Source organism: Delphinapterus leucas, chromosome 11 (genome assembly GCF_059928025.1).
Source record: "Delphinapterus leucas isolate spDelLeu-1000000601 "Yukka" chromosome 11, BTC_Dleu_Yukka2, whole genome shotgun sequence".
Classification (NCBI taxonomy): Eukaryota; Metazoa; Chordata; class Mammalia; order Artiodactyla; family Monodontidae; genus Delphinapterus; species Delphinapterus leucas.
In genome coordinates this window covers 57,128,859-57,147,885 of record NC_143139.1, presented here as the reverse complement: position 1 = coordinate 57,147,885, position 19,027 = coordinate 57,128,859, and the positions used below count along the sequence as shown (strand labels likewise).

General features: G+C 34.1%; 1 protein-coding gene across 2 annotated transcripts in view; it reads left to right on the top strand.

The window, feature by feature from the left end:
- ZFC3H1 (zinc finger C3H1-type containing) overlaps nucleotides 1-19,027 on the top strand; it is a 49,482-nt gene extending 30,455 nt beyond the window's left edge. For both annotated transcript variants that reach the window (XM_022571511.3, XM_022571510.3), the window contains exons 19-35: nucleotides 708-809; nucleotides 1,014-1,133; nucleotides 2,038-2,221; nucleotides 3,551-3,737; nucleotides 5,078-5,266; nucleotides 5,910-6,147; nucleotides 8,441-8,546; nucleotides 8,629-8,827; nucleotides 9,420-9,514; nucleotides 12,747-12,857; nucleotides 13,127-13,231; nucleotides 13,363-13,528; nucleotides 14,649-14,749; nucleotides 16,911-17,012; nucleotides 17,649-17,688; nucleotides 17,954-18,016; nucleotides 18,146-19,027. In XM_022571511.3, the coding sequence (XP_022427219.2) occupies nucleotides 708-809; nucleotides 1,014-1,133; nucleotides 2,038-2,221; nucleotides 3,551-3,737; nucleotides 5,078-5,266; nucleotides 5,910-6,147; nucleotides 8,441-8,546; nucleotides 8,629-8,827; nucleotides 9,420-9,514; nucleotides 12,747-12,857; nucleotides 13,127-13,231; nucleotides 13,363-13,528; nucleotides 14,649-14,749; nucleotides 16,911-17,012; nucleotides 17,649-17,688; nucleotides 17,954-18,016; nucleotides 18,146-18,283 (2,246 nt within the window). In that variant the 3' untranslated portion in view covers nucleotides 18,284-19,027. The remainder of the gene's footprint in view (nucleotides 1-707; nucleotides 810-1,013; nucleotides 1,134-2,037; nucleotides 2,222-3,550; nucleotides 3,738-5,077; nucleotides 5,267-5,909; nucleotides 6,148-8,440; nucleotides 8,547-8,628; nucleotides 8,828-9,419; nucleotides 9,515-12,746; nucleotides 12,858-13,126; nucleotides 13,232-13,362; nucleotides 13,529-14,648; nucleotides 14,750-16,910; nucleotides 17,013-17,648; nucleotides 17,689-17,953; nucleotides 18,017-18,145) is intronic.

The following is a 19,027-nucleotide window of genomic DNA, read 5'->3' as shown; positions in this document are numbered from 1 at the left end:
GAGCTCAGTATTGGTAAGTGCTTACCGGTAAGACAGTGCAGATGTAAGACATTTCCATTATTGCAGACAGTTCTTTTGATGGAGCTCATCTAAATATTTCACTTTATTTAGAAGAATATGTTAACATAGTATAGAAATATTACCAATGATTTAAAAATAGACCCTATTTAATTTTCAAAAATAGAGGGGGATTAGAAGTTGAGGTGACTATAGTTTCAGATTCTACAATGAAATAAAAAAGGACTTTATACACTTTGACACTGTAGAAAGCATAGATTACTGCCAGACATTGTGAATAAATGTTGTTAAGCTTTTCCCCAGATTGAGTGCCAAATATTAAACCTTAAACTACAAGTCTTTTCGAAGTAGGGGAATTAGTGTTTGTTAAATTCAGTATTATCACAACTCAGAGTGATTGTAACATCACTGAATCTATTTAGTCATTCCTAATTAGGGACTTTAATTTTCACTTGTTTAGGTTGTTTTAGGAAATACTTTTTTTCAGTCCACATTGGGGTGCATGATATGGTAGGATTTGCTGTAGTAGTTAAGATAATGTAGACCCTGCCCTTTAGAAGGCCATAGGTGTTTTTGACTAGTACCTTTAATTTTTAAACTATTCTTTACTTCATACTCTTTAATTAGCCTCATCTCTGTAATCCATATTTTTTATACTTTTTATGAAGATAGCATTGCTCTAATTTCAGAAAAATACGTTGAGAAACTTTTTGGAGTAAACAAAGATCGAATGTCAATGGACCAGATGGCTGTTCTCCTTGTGAGCAATGTCAATGAAAGTAAAGGCCATAGTGAGTATATGTATCTTTCTCTCACACAAAAGGACCTTAGAGTTTATGAGAACAATTTTTTTGGCATTATGTAGAAATATATATATACCATGTCTGAGTAACATGATAGAATAAATTCAGCTCTTTTTGAGTACTATTTGGGTATCCTTCAAAACAATAAAAGACTAGTTCTGTTAACCAGCAGTCTTCTCCTGTCTACTTTAGCACCTCCATTTACAACCTACAAAGATAAAAGAAAGTGGAAGCCAAAGTTTTGGAGAAAACCTATTTCAGAGAATAATTTCAGTAGTGATGAGGAACAGTCTACAGGACCTATTAAGTATGGTAAGAAGTAATTTAAGATCCAGAATCATTAAATTGTCGTGTTATACTTTGCTAACACTTTGCTAATCTTTTGGTGTAATCTACTAGCCTTTTAAAAGTTTCTGTTTTCAAAAAAGTGATGCTGCTTGGCATTTAAGGCAATTCGTTCTTCCTTGGGGAAGACTGTGCCTTATATTGCAGGATGTTTCGTTTTCATGACCCCTGCCCAGTAAATGCATGGATCACCCTTTAGTAAATGTGACAGCTTTAAATATTACTTGAGTGGGGAGAGGGGAGCAGTGCTGCTCCCATTTGAGAACTACTGCCTGGCCTGTGTCCTTCTTGAGAGCAGGAGTTCTGTTTGTTTTATCTTTGAGTCTTTGTTTTCTGACATGCAGTAGGCTCACAGAATGAATGAATTAAATGAGTGAACAAAGAAATGTATAAATGAGTGCCTTATGTCGAGTACATCTTACATTATATTCTCAAGTTTGCATAATTTAATTGCCTACTATTTGTGGATTAGCAAATATGCTCTCCTGTACTTATTTACATTAACACTTTTTCTCTAATTTAGATGTAGTGGAATTTGGAATAAATCATTTTCATAAATTATTATAACTTTCTCTTAAAACTTATTGAATGTGAATTATCAGTTGATGTCATTTACGCTTAGAGTAGAGAGGTCATACTTCTGGTTTGCCCAGCAGAGTCCTAGTTTATACCTGTCATCCTGGTGTAATTTGTATTAACATCCCTTTTTACTCTTAGAAGTGTCCTGGTTTGGACAATAAACTATATGATTGCTCTACCTTAAAGCTATGAGCTTTAGATTTTTAGATTATTTTAAAGGTAAGGCCAATCGTTTTTTCTTGGGTTTGTGGATTTAGAGAAATTGTGAAGCTAATAGTGCTTTTTCTTATAGTCTTCCAGCCAGAGAACCGAATAAATGTTCCAGCTTTGGATACAGTTGTCACTCCAGATGATGTCAGATACTTTACAAATGAGACTGATGACATTGCTAATTTAGAAGCAAGTGTGCTTGAAAATCCTTCTCATGTACAACTTTGGCTCAAGCTTGCATACAAGTACTTGAATCAAAATGAGGGGTACGTCCCCTTCTATCTTTGTATAAACTGGTGCACATTTATATTTTTATGTTTGAAGTTTATTTCATCTCTGGTAATCAGGTTTCCTTGCTGCTATCAATGGAGTCTTTGTTTTTTTGACAAAGCCAAAAGCACTTAATTGTTTTAAAGCTATTAGAAAAAGTGTAAGATTAGATCTTGAGTTATGTGCATGGCTTAGTGTATGGGTAATAAATTAGCTACAGTTTTTAATAGGCTCTTATTTCAAAGTAGTGTCAGTTAAAACAGTAAATTCTGAGTGGTCCAAGAATTAATCATTGGAGTTTTTAATACGTCAGGTAGTCATGTTCTCAATAAAATTGTGATAAAGTCACAGTGGAACAGGTTAAATTTTATGTTAATTTTAATTTGGAGATTTAAAGCTTGTCTAAGAACCTCTAAATTCTGGTGAATTGACTTTTTTCTGTGTGTGGTGTTATATTATGTGTATTCAAATAAGATAAATAGTAATTTATCTCAAAAATGACAGCTCCTATTAAATAATTGTGTTTTTTGACTCCTACTTGTTGATAGGATTGCCAGGAATAATCTCTTATTACCAGGAGTAATATTTATTACTGTAATTTTAGAATTACAATAGTAAGGTGTTTTTGTTTTTTTTTTAAACAGGCTGCTCTGTCTTAAAACTTGGTATAAAAACTTTTTTAAGGTAGCACTGCAGAATGCTAATACATCACACATACCTGAATATGGTGCTTATTTAACTTACCTTGTGTGTCATTTTCATGTTGATAGGATAAGTTACAATGTTTTCTTTTCTGACTCATTTACTGAGTGAAGGCCAAAAAACTGTACATTATTTTATGAATAGGATCATGAGAGACAGTTTTCTCCTCCAAGAGATAGCGAGCCCTTGACTGTTGAAAAGAACTATTATATTGAAAGCTTTGATTATTTTGTGCTGGTAGTAGCTGGCCTTGAGGGAGAATTGTTTAACTTTTCCCATTCCCAGACCAGTGTAAATCATAAAAGGTATTGCTGAATATGGACATAAAGCACATTTGAAGTTGATAATCTAGTGGTTTTATAATACTGTATTTTTATCTGGTAAATGCGCATTGAACATCCACTTAAAAGGGAATTGTTGGGTCTGTGGGAAATCGGGACCTGTTTTGGATGGATGTGATTTAAAATCTTAATCTACCTCCCTTTGTCATTGGTGATTCTAACTTCTTGGTAGGTTCTAATAGAAAATGGAATTTAAAAGTTGACTTATTAGAACTAGACTGATTTAAAAAGTATCTTCAAGTGTTAAAAAAAATGGTCCTGCTTTTTCTTTCAAACATGTAGGCTATGTTCCGAGTCCTTGGATTCTGCTTTAAATGTTCTGGCTCGAGCTTTGGAAAACAACAAAGACAATCCAGAAATTTGGTGTCATTACCTCAGATTGTTCTCAAAAAGAGGAACCAAGGAGGAGGTGCAGGAAATGTGTGAAACAGCTGTTGAATATGCTCCTGATTATCAAAGTTTTTGGACTGTGAGTAGAAAAGATAAAGTTGTGTGTGTGTTTGTTATCAATAATTCTTTAGGTCATCTTAAATATTGATGTGTAGGTTAATAGATCATATGTTTTATCTGCATATAGATATAATAATAACCTTACTTTCACTGTCCAGTAACCTCAAAACCACTTCTCTGGGTCAGGATTAACTTAGACTAAACAAGACAGTATTTAGTGAAGAGGTGATTTTTGTTGTTGTTTACTTTATTGGTAATGAGGAAACAAACATTTTAAAACATTTTACACTAACCTATTCTTAAGTAGTTTTGGTTTGGGCAAAGTTAAATGAATTTTTTGCTAAGCACCTGAAAGTAATTTAATAATATTCTTTTTATGCTTATATAACATTTTCATGAAAGCCAGGAAATAATTTGGTCTTTTTATTATATGCCCTTGTTACTTATGGAAAAAACTTTATCTGTAAATCATACTAATATCGAACCTTGCTAAGTTTAAAAGATTTGGTGAAAAAGTGGGTTTTTCCTCATTCTCTGAGGAAATGGGGTGTTTCTTACCCAGGCTTAAACTTAAAATTATGATTAATTCACTTATAAAATAAATATTCATTAATATGTGAACTTTTACCAGCTGAACTCAGGAATTATTAGATTCAGATAAACTTTCATATAAACTGTTACTATCAGATCTGTCATTTACTTGCTAACTGAAATTCAGAACAGACAGATTTGGATAACATGGTATCCCTTAATGAAGGAACTTGCCACTTTGTTACTCTCCTAACTCACTGAATAGATTTAGACAATGAAAAATGCTTGGCTTTTAACCTGCAGCCTTGTACCAAAATTAATGCTATTGATCACCACAAATTATAGGGTGTAATGTTTTTCCTTAAGTTGTTTGGTCTTTAAAGGACCTCTTAATTTCTTTAAAAGATTAAATCTTTTAATTATTTTGTCACATATTTCTTATATGAATGCTATTCTCAAAATTTTTATACAGTCACACACCTGAGCAATTCAGATTGTATGTGATCATAAACGTGAGCTTTTGGAGATCCATCATGGTCTTGCTGCCATTTATTGATTCAAGGAAAGGAGACGTGAAATTGCTTTAGTGATAATTCTGAGAGTGTATCTGTATTGTTTTAGTTTTCATCTGATTCCACTTTCCAACTTGTGGTAGAAGGGGAAATCTAGGTTATAGTACTGTACAATGGGTTTATACGTATTTGTAATTATCCTTTTTATGGAAATTGAATTTTTAATATGTGATAGTTTCTTAATGAAATGTGAGAAATCTGTAGTTTTAGATATTCTTATGAAGCAGGAGTAATCATATGAAATCCATTTGGGCAGTTTCTGCACCTAGAAAGCACCTTTGAAGAAAAGGATTACGTATGTGAGAGAATGGTGGAGTTCCTGATGGGAGCAGCCAAGCGGGAAACATCAGATATTCTGTCCTTTCAGCTTTTAGAGGCTCTTTTGTTTAGAGTTCAGCTACACATATTTACTGGAAGATGCCAAAGTGCACTTGCAGTTTTACAGGTAAACATTTATTATAGTATTTAATGACATTCTGTAGAGAATTTTTTAAAGGTTTAAAACAGTACAGGTAGCATTGTTGAAAGATAAGGACACAGGCTTTAGATTTGAATCTTTGCCACTTACTGGTAAGTTGTGTGAATTTGGGTAAGTTTACAGCTGTTTCCTCCTTTGCTTATTTAGTAGGGATAATACCTTATTTAGAGTGTTTATGAGGTTTAAATGAAAATAATATTTGCTGAGTACCCACCAGAATAAACTTCAATATTCAAACCATAAGGGGAAAAAATTAGTCCATAGTGAAAATCTTCTATATGGGTGTGGTGAGGTTTTTTGTTTATTTTTACTCTTTTCTCTTTATCTTATTAGATTTTGAATATCAAGATACTTAAAATATACAAATAAATTTAACCTTTTCATTAATTATGTCATAAACCGTAGCATAGTAAAAATTATGTTAATCTGGTATTGATAGCTCTAAAGAGTTTCTCCATTCAAAAAATTGGTGAGTATCAGAATTTTGACTTAGGCATTTAAGAACCATGCCAAAGAAATAAAACACTTTTAATCTTCTTTGCCTTCACAGTTGAATCTTATTAGGAATATTTTTAAAAACACCTTCAGATTATTTTTCCATTTTACCTAGAACGCATTGAAATTGGCTAATGATGGAATAGTAGCTGAATACCTTAAAACAAGTGATCGATGTTTGGCATGGCTGGCCTACATACATCTTATTGAATTCAACGTTCTCCCTTCAAAATTTTATGATCCGTCTAATGCCAATCCTTCAAGAATTGTTAATATAGAACCATTTCTAATGCCGTGGCAAGCAGTTCAAGATGTAAAGACTAATCCTGACATGTTGTTAGCAGTATTTGAAGGTAAGTATAAATGCTTATAAATTATTTAGAACATCAACTTATCGCTTATTATGATTCTTCAAAATTAAATGAAACAAATTTATGTATTGCAAGTTTTACACTTTATTATATAAATGCTTAAAAAATTAAGGATTGAATCAGATAAGATGGGCATTGGCATCTATGAAAGCTACGTTTTTCTGATTATGGCAAAAGATATCAGCTAAATATGTACATAATATAGCATATTTACATAGGTTTAATGAGTTGATTGAATCATAGAACCAGGTAAATTTTTGTAAAGCAATCTATCAAGGTGAAAGTTAAAAGATAATATCTTATTTTTTCAAGTAATTAATATTTTTTCCATCAATCAGTGAGTTTGATTCCTTTATGTACTAACCGAAGTATCTGCTTTGGAACATATATAAGATATAAAGCCTGTTCCCTTCTAATAAGAAGTATATAGCCTAGTCAGAAGATAAAATCTATACATCTGAATAATTAATAAATATATGAGGCCACATAACTGTCTATTAGTATATAGTCTAAATTCTGTGCTTAGAGAAGAGACTGGGATCTGTGATTTAGAGAATTACATGGTACAGGCCATAAACCTGAAGGGAAGAGATTATTGCAGGTTGGCATGATCAAGTATGTCTTCACAGACGAAATAGGACTTGGAGCTGGACTTTGAAGCTTACCTGTAATGTGACTGACATGGTGGGCCTCCTCCTCAAAGATGGGACTCTTGTCTTATTTTTATATTTCTCAAGGGCCTATAATGTCTGGCAGTATACTGAGCGCTTAGTAAATGTTCATTGAATAAACTAGGGAAGAAAGGAAGTAAAAGGACATTCCTGTTAGGGGAGCTAAGTAAACAAAAAGCAACAAGTAGATAGGAATTGGTGCAATGGATTTAAAGGGAGATTAGAAGAAGGGAGAGTCCTTATCAAAGTGAGACTTTTTGTGCTGGAGAACAGTAGGAATTAAGCTTGATAAGTGGAAATGATACCCGATTTTCAAGAACTTTTAAGTATGGTAGGCTTGATGGCAATAGAAATTCTTTAAGAAAGAAAGAATATGCTGGAGAGAAATGATACCAAAGGTAGGAAAACCAACCAGAAGCTGACAGCCATAACTGAGGCATTAAAAAAAGTAACCTGGGAAAGAGAGAGTATTTATTGGAGACATTTTAAGTTACCATATAGAGATTAGGGACGGATTAAATGTCAGGGAAGAAGAGAAAAAATAGTCAAAGATGATTTCAGGGTTTTGAGACCAGGAAAAGGAAAGGGTACTAATAGAAAACTGGTGAATTGGGAAGACTGATTTTGGTAGTAGGAGTGGTATTTATGAATGATAATTGGTCACCCAAGTGGAAATGCTTGTTGGCAGAAGGAAATAAGGAAGTGCACCTTAAATGGACAATTATGGATAGAGAAATGGATTTGAAAGTTATCAACATAGAAATTATTGTATTATATAGTGCTTTACAGTTTTTAATGTGCACTCCCAGTAAGTTATTCACCAGCTGAAGCTATGAGATACTTTCTTTGAGGAAATGGAGATTTTAAAGTATAGCTGTAAGGGGTAAAAGGGAGAATTGAGTCAGTGAATGAGACCAAGAGAAAATATAAACAATCTCTTGGAAGCAGAGGCAAGAAGAAATTAAAAAGAAGAGGAAGAACATTATCAAATGCTAATCAGATAAAATGAATGTAGAGATAGATTTGTTTAGATAGGATCCTTATAAGTGAACTTCAAAAGTGCTGTTTCAGAATGGCATTCATTTTTAAACTCAGCAGTTCTGGGAAGTCATACCACCTTGGGCAAGGAGGAAATGGTGACAGTTGGGCAAAGTGAAACAGTGGAGGACTTTTCTCTAAGAAGTAGCAAGATCGAGTAAAGGGAAAAGTGTTTTGAAGGAGTAAGGAAAAGATCAAGTTTAGGGGGAGACGTTTAAATGGCTGTAGATCAGCAGAGCAAGGCCTCTTGAAGTGGGTTGGAGAAATATGAAAAGATAATTCATTCTTTAATTTCTTTGACATAATTTTTCAGGAATTTAGTATAAATGCAAAGATGCAAGAGCTCATATTGGGTGTTTTATTCTTAACAGGAAAGTGAGGGTGAAAGATTCAATTTTAGGAGTTTGGAGATATCTGAAATACCTCCTTTGGGTGAAAACCAGGAGTTTTAGTAAAGGTGAATAAGATGTAGTCAAACAAAAGAATAGGCTACCTTAGAGTTTAAATAACACAGTCACATAATTCATTTTATGTTTGATTCATGTTATTGTGGTGTTTTTGGATAGATGCGGTGAAAGCTTGCACAGATGAGAGCCTTACTGTTGAGGAAAGAGTAGAGGCTTGTGTTCCACTTTACACAAACATGATTGTTCTGCACCAGCTTCTTGAGAGGTAAAACTTAATTGACAAGCAGTTAACCTCATATTAAAAATTGATTTTTTCATGTGTTTAAATGTGTGTTTTTCTTGTGAAGGTATGAGGCTGCAGTGAAGCTTTGTAAATATTTATTGGAATCATGTCCCATGAACTGTCAGTTGTTGGAATCCCTTGTTGCTTTATATTTGGAAACAAATCAGCACGACAAAGCTAGGGCAGTGTGGCTTACTGCATTTGAAAAAAATCTTCAGAATGCAGAGGTTTTTTATCATACGTGCAAATTCTTCATCTCGCAGGTAAAAAAAAAAAAGACTCATAATTCTTTGTTTTTCATAATTCTTAAATATGATATTTTTATGTTTCACGTTTATTCATCCTTTAAGATGTTTCAGGCATCAGCCTCTCCAGGATGCTTTTACTGATCCTTTTGCCCTTTGCAATACTGTTAGGTATTCCTTCTCTTTCTGCCATAATACCTCATGCATAGTTCTACCATTGCACTTAATTACATTACATTGTAATTTTGCTTATAGCTACTTTGTATACTACTCTAAGAACTCCCAGAGGGCAGGGACCATGTCTTATTCTGATTTAGAGCTCCCCTACTCTCAACACCTAGCACAGTGCCAAACATGTAAATAGAGCTTAATGGCTAATTGGTGAAATTGGTGAGTGAAACTTGAGCTTGTGGTATATTGGGTGTTAAACTGTTTAATGTTTAGTTCAATTTGGAGATCAGAATACAAAAGTCATCTCTACCTCCACCTACTCAAAAAACCTAATCTAATCAGTGGTTGGGGGGGCGGGGGAGGGCTTTTCCTCCCTTGAAAGATTTTAATTAAACATTGTAAGCCTAATGTGTATCCCTCCTCTTTCTTTTAAAAATAGAATCGAGGAGATAATCTTCTTCCATTTTTGCGGAAATTTATCGCATCCTTCTTTAAACCTGGGTTTGAGAAGTATAGTAACTTGGATCTGTTTCGGTAAGTTTGTAGAACTCTTGATTTGTAGAGCAATGAGAAATAGTGTAGCTCAGTGGAAAGATTACCAATTTCTTGGTGGATTGATTATATTTTAGACTGATTTTTTTTTTAAGACACTTGAATACCCTCTTACAGAATTGTTATAAGGGCAGTAGAATTTAATAAAAATAGACACAAGATGTAAAACGTTTTGCATTCTTTGGATTAAGAACACTAAATTTATGTTAACACCATGGTGATTCATGCTTCTTTTAATTACTGTCATTGTTAATTTTAGCAATTAATACTGTAGCAACAAATTATCCTGAGACAATCTCAGTGATTTTCGAAAAAATGAGTTTTAATTTATTGGATTGGTGATTTTAAAGTGAATGTAAATAATATGCCTTTTTAAGAAAAAATTCTAAAGAGAACTGCTTTAACTTCTGAAAGTTGTTGAGTAAGAAACTTTGGAGAATTCTTTTCTCAACCATCACTTTCTCAGTAGCTTATATAGAGTTCTGTATTTACTACCTTTATTTGCTTCCCTGTGAGTTCTTGTTCAGATCCTAAAGAGTGGGGTTTTTTGGAGGCTTTTAACATTCTCTTTCCTTCTTCCTCATCTCTCTGTAGGGATCAGCGAACTTTTTTCCTTAAGGGCCAGATAGTAAATATTTTAGGCTTGCAAGCCATATGGCCTGTCACTACTAGTCAACCTTGCTTTTGTAGCAAGAAAGCAGCCATAGACAGTATATAAATGAATAGGCATGGCTATGTTCCAATAAAAGTTTATTTATGAAGGTAGGTGTAGTTTGCTGATCCTAAGTAAAACAGCATCAAAAGGAAGATATTTGTCATGACATACTTTTTTATTGTATGTTAGGAAGAACTGAGAGAAGATAGGTCTAAGCTGGATATCTCCTAAAAAAATATTCTTGTGGAAAATACTAAGTGAAGATAGAGTCTTAGATTTATATATGCAAGTCTAATGTTTGCATATATTTTTCTTTTCTTAGGTGCTCCCTCCCTGCACCCACCCACAGTATAGCAGTGTTATATAAAAAAATATTTTTAAAAATAACCCACATTTTGTTAAGTCAGTGGTCTATCCACCCTAGAATATTTTGTGAACATGGCAGTTTTATTTGAGATATGGCAAAAAGTTTGGGGTCACCATTCTTTACCAAACTTGAGTCTTTACATCTGTCCTCTTACGGTAGATAGCCAGTTTATTGACATAGTGATTTTAGTACTCTTCCTGAAAGTCTTTCTGCTTTGCTACATATAGATTAACATCTTATAATTAATTACAAAAGAATAATTTGAAATGCAAATTAATAGAGAAAAATTGAACTATTGTATGAGAAATTTAGAGATTGTTTAGCTTCCCCATGCTGACTTTCTCCCTGTTTAAATTAGATTGCTTTAACATCTCAGACTTAAGCACAGGATAAATTCAAGGCTGAACCAGACTTTTAAAGACTTGCTGGTTCTGATCTTCCCTTCAGCATGGAGGTAATTGCTTTAGCTTTGAAGAAGATGCTGCCAGTTTGTGCCATGGTCAAAGATCTTCAGATCTTCTTGATGTCAGCTTAATGAAGCAGAATAAATAAGTGACAATAAGAATGTGAAAGTGGGCTACCTCCAAATAATCTTCTCATTATTTGCTAAGTCATCTTGCTTTATTATTTTTTTTGTGTAAAGTTATAATTCATAATTCGCCAAGAATTATGAGGAAAAGGTATCCTGTGCTTAATTTAGACAATTTGAAGTCCTTATTTTGGGTAGATGCGGTGAAAGCTTGCACAGATGAGAGCCTATCTATTTTTTAGATATTTATACAAAAATCAAATATTAAGAGAATGGCAGTAAGTGAGAGAGTTTTCAGCATTGCCACACTTACTTGGTATTGATAGAAATTTTTAAAATTTATAAAAGAGCCGAAGCTTATTAATAGGAGAAGTCTGCTCTTCATAAGTTCAAAATACTTTTTCATTTCATGAGTAGAAATTGTAAAGCAAAGTACGTAGAACTGTAATATTTATTTAGAATTAGAGTCTGTCATTTCTCTTTCTATATAACATTTAGTATAAATTTTATACTGGAAAATTTTATGTGTAAAATTTAGTATAAGGACAGACAGAAAGATTGAGATGGAGTAATTTTCGTGTGTTTCAAATCATTTTGAAGACTAGTAGATAACCATAAAAGTTAACTTGGGGATTTCATTCACCTTACTGAAGTTGGCATAGGGGTAGTCTTACATAGATTAGATTTAAAGTTATCTCTTCTTACTTATTGCAGTTTTCAGTTGAGAAAAGTCAATATTCTTAGAAGTTAAGTGATTAACTCATGGTAATACAGCTAGTTACGGCCAAGTCAGGATGATAATCTGTCTTCTAGAAGTACCATTTCTTCCCTTTCTTACGGCCCCCAGCACACAACCTCCCCCACCCCAGCCGCCATACAGCCTCTCTAATCCATTAAAACTTAGTTCCTTGAAATAATTGCTAAATTCACTGTGAACAGTTAATACTAGGTTGTCATTGTTGAAATCAACATATTGCCTTTAAAAACATTGTTCCTGAAGATGCTGGTAATGTTATACACACAGATTCAAATATATTGGGGGGAAACCTGAATTACCAAAGTAAAATAGATTTTTTTACTGATTGGCTTCTTAGAGCCTTTAATATCCTAATATGTTTTGTGGCTTTTTAAGAGGGGGCTTTAATTTGTGGTATTTCTCAATCTTATTTGATCATAGACCTCTTTTTGACAAGTGCCTTATGGGCCAATATGTTATAGAATACGCTTTTATATCATGTCTAAAATTAAATGTAGAGTGGTATTTGTGTGTATGTGAGAGAGAAATTGTTTTCAGATATCAAGTTTTATAACTCAAAGATTTTTTTTTTTCAAGAAAGTACAGATTTTGTGGGAAAATTTTAGATACTTGGTAGTCTCATTTGTTCTTCTCTGTTTTTAATTAGGTTTCATTAGATGATTATGGTGGTTTGTTTAATTTGGGCTATAAAATTTTAAAAAATCATTATAGAAGAATTATTCAAGTAGGTATAAGATAATAAATATATGATGCTAGAGATGTGACCAAAGCGGTATGGTATACACATGAAAATAAAGTCTCATTACTGTATAAACAAGGAAGTTTTAGTTGAAACAGGATTTTTTTTAAAACAATAGTAATCCATGTGTACATAGGCATAATTTCAAACATGATATTTTTCCTCAGGTATCTCTTAAATATCCCAGGACCACTTGATATTCCAGCCCGTTTACGTAAAGGAAATTTTGATGATGAAATGTTTAACCACCAAGTTCCTTATTTGTGGCTGATATACTGGTGAGACATTATCTACTGTGGAGAGAAATGTTGCATACTAGGCTTGCATCTGTTATTTATTACTGAATTACACTGTGTTAAAATTAACCTGTTGCTAAAGTCATTGAAGCAAAATTTAAGGGATGCTAAGGTTTATACGTTGTTAAAAAAAGAAAGATCAAAAGAAGGATTCTATTGTAATAATATCTGTAATGTTTATACTTTGTCATTCCTTTACCTGATCGAATTGAGCTGTAGACATACAATGTTTTCCTTCATTTTTTAAACAGCCTTTGTCATCCTCTTCAATCAAGTATTAAAGAGACAGTGGAGGCATATGAGGCAGCGTTAGGGGTGGCCATGAAGTCTGATATAGTGCAGAAGATTTGGCTGGAGTAAGTTTAATTCCTCTTAATAAGAATGGGATTTGAAATAAGGGGATATGGTTGGGGAAGGGTTGATGAGCTTTCTTGTTAGAGAATTACTGGCTTAATTATTCTAAATTATGATGTTTTTCTTTTGGCAGTTATCTTGTCTTTGCCAATAATAGAGCTGCTGGATCCAGAAACAAAGTCCAGGAATTCAGATTTTTTACTGATTTAGTGAATAGATGTTTGGTTACAGTCCCTGCCCGATACCCCATTCCTTTTAGCAGTGCTGATTACTGGTCCAACTATGAATTTCATAATAGGGTAAGAATTTAAAACTTATTTTCTTTAGATATTTATACAAAAGTAGGGGACTTAAATGATAGCAAAACTCGTGTTTAATATCGAGAGATTTTCCTAGGACCACTTTACTAGCATTTACTGTTGTTCTTGACCATGTTTTCTATTTATCTCTTCAAAATCTAGGCACAGAGCCCTTTAAATTTCAGTTAAGACAAAATGTGCATATTGATTATCTTCTATTTAAGAAAATTTAGCATTGAAGCAAAAGTGAAGAGATGTTAAGGTTTAATACGTATTAAAGAAGAGAGATCAAAAGAAGTAATTGTAATAATGTCAGTAATGTTTTGCTTGAGTAATTGGAAATTTTACTGAATGAAAAATTCTATAACTTCAAAATAAGTAAGAATGTGCTTACATGTTGTAGCTGCTCTTTTTATCAGTATTTTGTCAAGCAGATATAGCTATACATAGGACATAAGAAAGCTGAAATCAGATGCTGTTTGGAATTTTAAGAGTAGAGTCTGGATATTGATATATTTATAAGGTCATCTTCTTATAGGCAGTGAAGCAAAGGGTTTTTTAAAAATTGGTTTATTTTCAGAGACCCCTTTTATTCAGTGCGTGTAAGCTAAAAGCTACCAAAGCTCAGTATAGACTAAAACATCTCTGTGTTTTATTTATTTATTTTTTTGGTGGGGTGGTTTTGTTGTTACCGGGATAACCAATTATTATGCTTTGTACTTCTATGCCATTCTTTATCCCAGGATCTCAAACCACTTTATGGACATTAAGTCATTTACACACGGGCATTCCATGAGCAAGATGTGGCAGGTATTATTAGCCCTATGACTTGCCCAGCTATACAGCAAGTAAAGGTAGACTCAGGAATGAAAACCCGGACTCCTGGCTTCTTGTCAGTGTTCTCAGTCCATGGCTCTCATCACTAGACCATATTTCCTAATTCATATTCGGAAAGTCACTAATATAATTAATGGTAGGAACTGTAACTCACAGCATCATACATTGTTATAATTTATACATTCATGTCTTAAAGACCATTTTGGTTTTCTCATTAAAACACATAGGTAACTGGATTTCACATTTTGTTGTATTCCTTTCCCCACCTCCCCAACCTTCACAGGTTATTTTCTTTTATTTGAGCTGTATTCCAAAGATCCAGCATTCCAAAACCTTGGAACGGTTTTGCTCAATTATGCCAACTAATTCTGGACTTGCACTGAGGTAAGAAAAAATAAAATTCTTAGCTCAATTGTATAGGCTCTTCATATAAAATTATTCTTGAAAACTTGCTAATAGTCTGCTCTTTGGCTATTGCCTCATTTCCACTTTAATTTCAGAGTTGTTAAGCAATATGTAACTTCGTGTAAAAGTCAATGTGGAGATCTAGTCACTTCAGAAAACTGCAGATTATAAGGGGGCATATAATTCAAGTAAAGTTCACCTGTGTCTCCTAAGCACATACCATCTGTCCATAGTACATGCATTATAAGCACAAAGCATGTTTTATGCAGCAAAGGAGTATTACTTAAGAGGTTTTTAAGTGTTAAAGAGATAAGCTGCACGCGGGCTTTCCCTAGTTGCGGCGAGCGGGGGCTACTCTTAATTTCGGTGCGCGGGCTTCTCATTGCGGTGACTTCTCTTGTTGCGGAGTACAGACTCTAGGCACGTGGGCTTCAGTAGTTGCGGCACGCGGGCTCCATAGTTGTGGCTTGCGGGCTCTTGAGTGCAGGCTCAACAGTTGTGGCGCATGGGCTTAGTTGCTCCGCCGCATGTGGGATCTTCCCGGACCAGGGCTCGAACCCGTGTCCCCTACATTGGTAGGTGGATTCTTAACCACTGTGCCACCAGGGAAGTCTCGACTTATTTTTTTAAATTAATTTATTTTATTTTTTATTTATTCTTGGCTGCATTGGGTCGTCATTGCTGTGCGTGGGGTTTCTCTAGTTGCGGCGATCGGGGGCTACTCTTCCTTGTGGTGTGCGGGCTTCTCATTGCGGTGGTTTCTCTTGTTGCAGAGCATGGGCTCTAGGTGCGCAGGCTTCAGTAGTTGTGGCACGTGGGCTCAGTAGTTGTGCTTCGCGAGCTCTAGAGTGCAGGCTCAGTAGCTGTGGCGCACGGGCTTAGTTGCTCTGTGGCATGTGGGATCTTCCCGGACCAGGGCTCGAACCCGTTTCCCCTGCATTGGCAGGCGCCACCAGGGAAGTCTGACTATGACTTCTTTTCATATACGTCAGTCATTCTCAAATATTAGCATGTATCAGAATCTCCTGGGATGGTTATTTAAAATGCAGATTCCTGAGCTAGAGCCCTCAAACCACATTTGAGAAACACTTATCCAGGGATTTCATACATTCAATTACAAGATTTTTTTAGAGCATTTCTTTGTAGTTTTTCTGCTCTGATAGAGTAAAACCCATTTCAACCCTCAGGAATTGTGCTTTTTGATTCAAAAACGTACACTGCATACTAAAGCTTTGGCTTCTACTTGTGCTGTCATTTCCACTGCATCAGTTGTGTCTTATGTTTCTAAGCTTGTTTTATGGATTATAAGGTGCCTAAAATAGTTATCAAATATCCCTTTGTGTTCTAGAGCATTTACATTCCACTTAGCATGTATGTAGGAAAATGATATAAGAGATTGAAAAAAATTCAAAGGCTTAAGACTGTGATAAGAGTAACAAAATAACGCCATAGCGTTTTATAATAAAGATTCTTAGTAATAAGCATGCTAATCTGCCAAAGTTAATTATAGAAATTTGTATTATAAAACATCACCTTTGATAAAACATGTGAAATAGAAAATGTGCTGATGTTTTGAGTAGTTTCTATAATGATAGGCATTTTGGAATATAGGTAGTTTAATTGTTGGTTTTGTTGGTAAAGTTCTACTTTTGATACTTCTTATTTTCTTAAGGTCATCCTTGTCCTTTTTTTTTCAGAATAGAGAACTTAATAATTAATCACTGTACTTATTACATTTTAGCTCAAGAAACATTCACAATTAAGTATACTGTGTTTAATAAAGAAAGAAAAATACCAAGAAATTGCTCTAATATATCAATTCATTATTTTAGAAAATTTACAGGGAGGGAGAATGTGGAGTGTAATTTGGAGAGAATGCTTTAGTATCCTGTAGGAATACATCAGCCTTATTTTAGTTTGTTGAAGATGGTATGGGTCTTGACTAGACCTTTTGCTAGTTTGCATGTTTCTTTCCCAGGGTAAGTTTTGTAAGAGGCATTCTACAAATACTTGCTGAATAGCCTTGATAGAATTTAACTGACCAAAAATTATGCTTCATCAAACATTCTGCTCATAGAGCTCATTTGGAGTTCCCTATACTTGCAATGCTTTTGTTCATTTTCCTGAATGTACTTTACAGGCTACTTCAACATGAATGGGAAGAAAGCAATGTTCAGATTCTGAAACTTCAAGCCAAGATGTTTACATATAATATCCCAACATGCCTGGCCACCTGGAAAATGTAATGCAACAATCATGTACATGTTTTTATAGCTATTGCTTTTATTTATAAGGTTTGCTCCAGACAGGTAAATCTGAAATGACATCTATTTTTTCCCCCCGGAGAGATCTCTCTTCTAATTTAGATTTGTTTTTGGCACTTGCCGAGGTTTTATACCAAGAGTGAAGGCGTGCTCATTAACAATTGCCTCTAGAAGCAAAATGGATAGTTTTAATTTTCCTTGAAGGAGAACATATAGATAACAATACTGTCACCAAACAAACAGATCTGCTATACACATATTAAGACTATCTCTTTTGAAATGCGGGGTTTCCCCCTATTATAATCTGATGTCTTCTTTCTTTTAAAGGTGTTAGTGCCAAGTATTTTTTTTTTTACTAGTAATTATGAGTATTTTTCATGAACGTTATTTATGTTCAAAACACTGGTCTGCTTTATTATTGTAAAGTTGATAAAAATTGTTGAATTTTTCTTTTCACTATAGGTTACCCTCCTTGGAAATTTAGCCTGTTACTTTCAGGAAGTTTTGTACTCAGATTCCCACAGTCAGTATTCTGCCAGTGGTAGTATCTCATTTTGTTCAAAGATATATAAATTTTTCTTTTCCCTTTTCTATATTCCTTTTTTTTTTCTTAGAGCCATTGCTGCTGAGATTGTTCTAAAGGGACAAAGAGAGGTAAGCCGTGATTGACTATCAGATGGGTTGCTTTTTTTTTTTTTAAATAGCTATTCTGCCCTTTTTGTTGACTTCTCAATTTAAAAGGATTAAAGCATAGACGTTAACATCCTAAGAACTCTAAATGTTTGGAAACTCCAAAATCCAGCATAACCATGTTGTCTTGAATGTTGTTATATTATGAAGTACCATTCAAATAGTTAGGATTATGAAGGTGTTTTCCACCACATTTCCTGATGGAATTGTATATATATCTATCTTATAGGTCCACCGTTTATATCAGAGAGCCTTACAGAAGTTACCTCTTTGTGCATCACTGTGGAAAGATGTAATGCTTTTTATCTTTTATTTCATCTTGAAGTTTTCCTATAAATTTTCTGCATGTGCCATATCCATTGATGTGGTAATGCTCAAAATCTAGCTAAGTCTTACTTCTATGCTTCCCTGTCTTTTACAGCAACTCTTGTTTGAAGCGTCAGAAGGAGGTAAAACTGATAACCTGAGAAAACTAGTTTCCAAGTGCCAAGAGATTGGAGTCAGCCTAAATGAGCTCTTAAATTTAAACAGTTACAAAACAGAAAGCAAGAATCACTGAACACTGGGTGCAGTCAGTTCTAAGTCCTTATAATAATTGCCAAAAATTATTTGAATGATCCTTCAAGATTAGGCTGATCCCTGGCTAAGGTCTGTGTAAGGCAGACAAGCATTACTGATCATATCAAGTCCCCTACAATATCCTATCCTCAAAACCGGAAGCAATGAACATGACCCTCTTCGCTTGGATAAATGAACTTCCTGTTTGGCCTGCTTCTAGGCCCTGCCAGATTCTCATAACATCATGTACGTAAGTATAGTTCCTCAAAGTGACTGACATTTATTTTCATTTTGCTTTGTTTTTGTTTTTATTTTTTACTTTTCCCCCTTCCTTTATGTTGTGCTATTCCTGATTCACTTGACACTCTCTGATGCCTGAGAGATTCTTGTTTGGGATTTAATTTCCAGGGCTGTGTTTACAGTAAAAAGCCGGCAGTCCCTTTTAGTTTTTCCTCTTTAAACCTTTTGAGATTCTTCATTTCAGGATTTAAAACTTAAGCAGTCCATCTTAAGGAAAGTGTAACTGCCATGGCCACAAGTCTGCTAGTTGCACTTGAATGCTCTAACAGGGTTGTTTATTGCCCTTTCTACGTTCTGGACTCCTTGCCGAGACTGTTTAACTTGAAGATTAAAGAAACTATTGCAAATGCCAGTGCATCAGAACCTAAGAGTGGTCAAATATTATGTGCAATTTTTTTTGTAAAGAAATTTTAATTTATAATAAAGTTTAACAGTTTAAAGAACA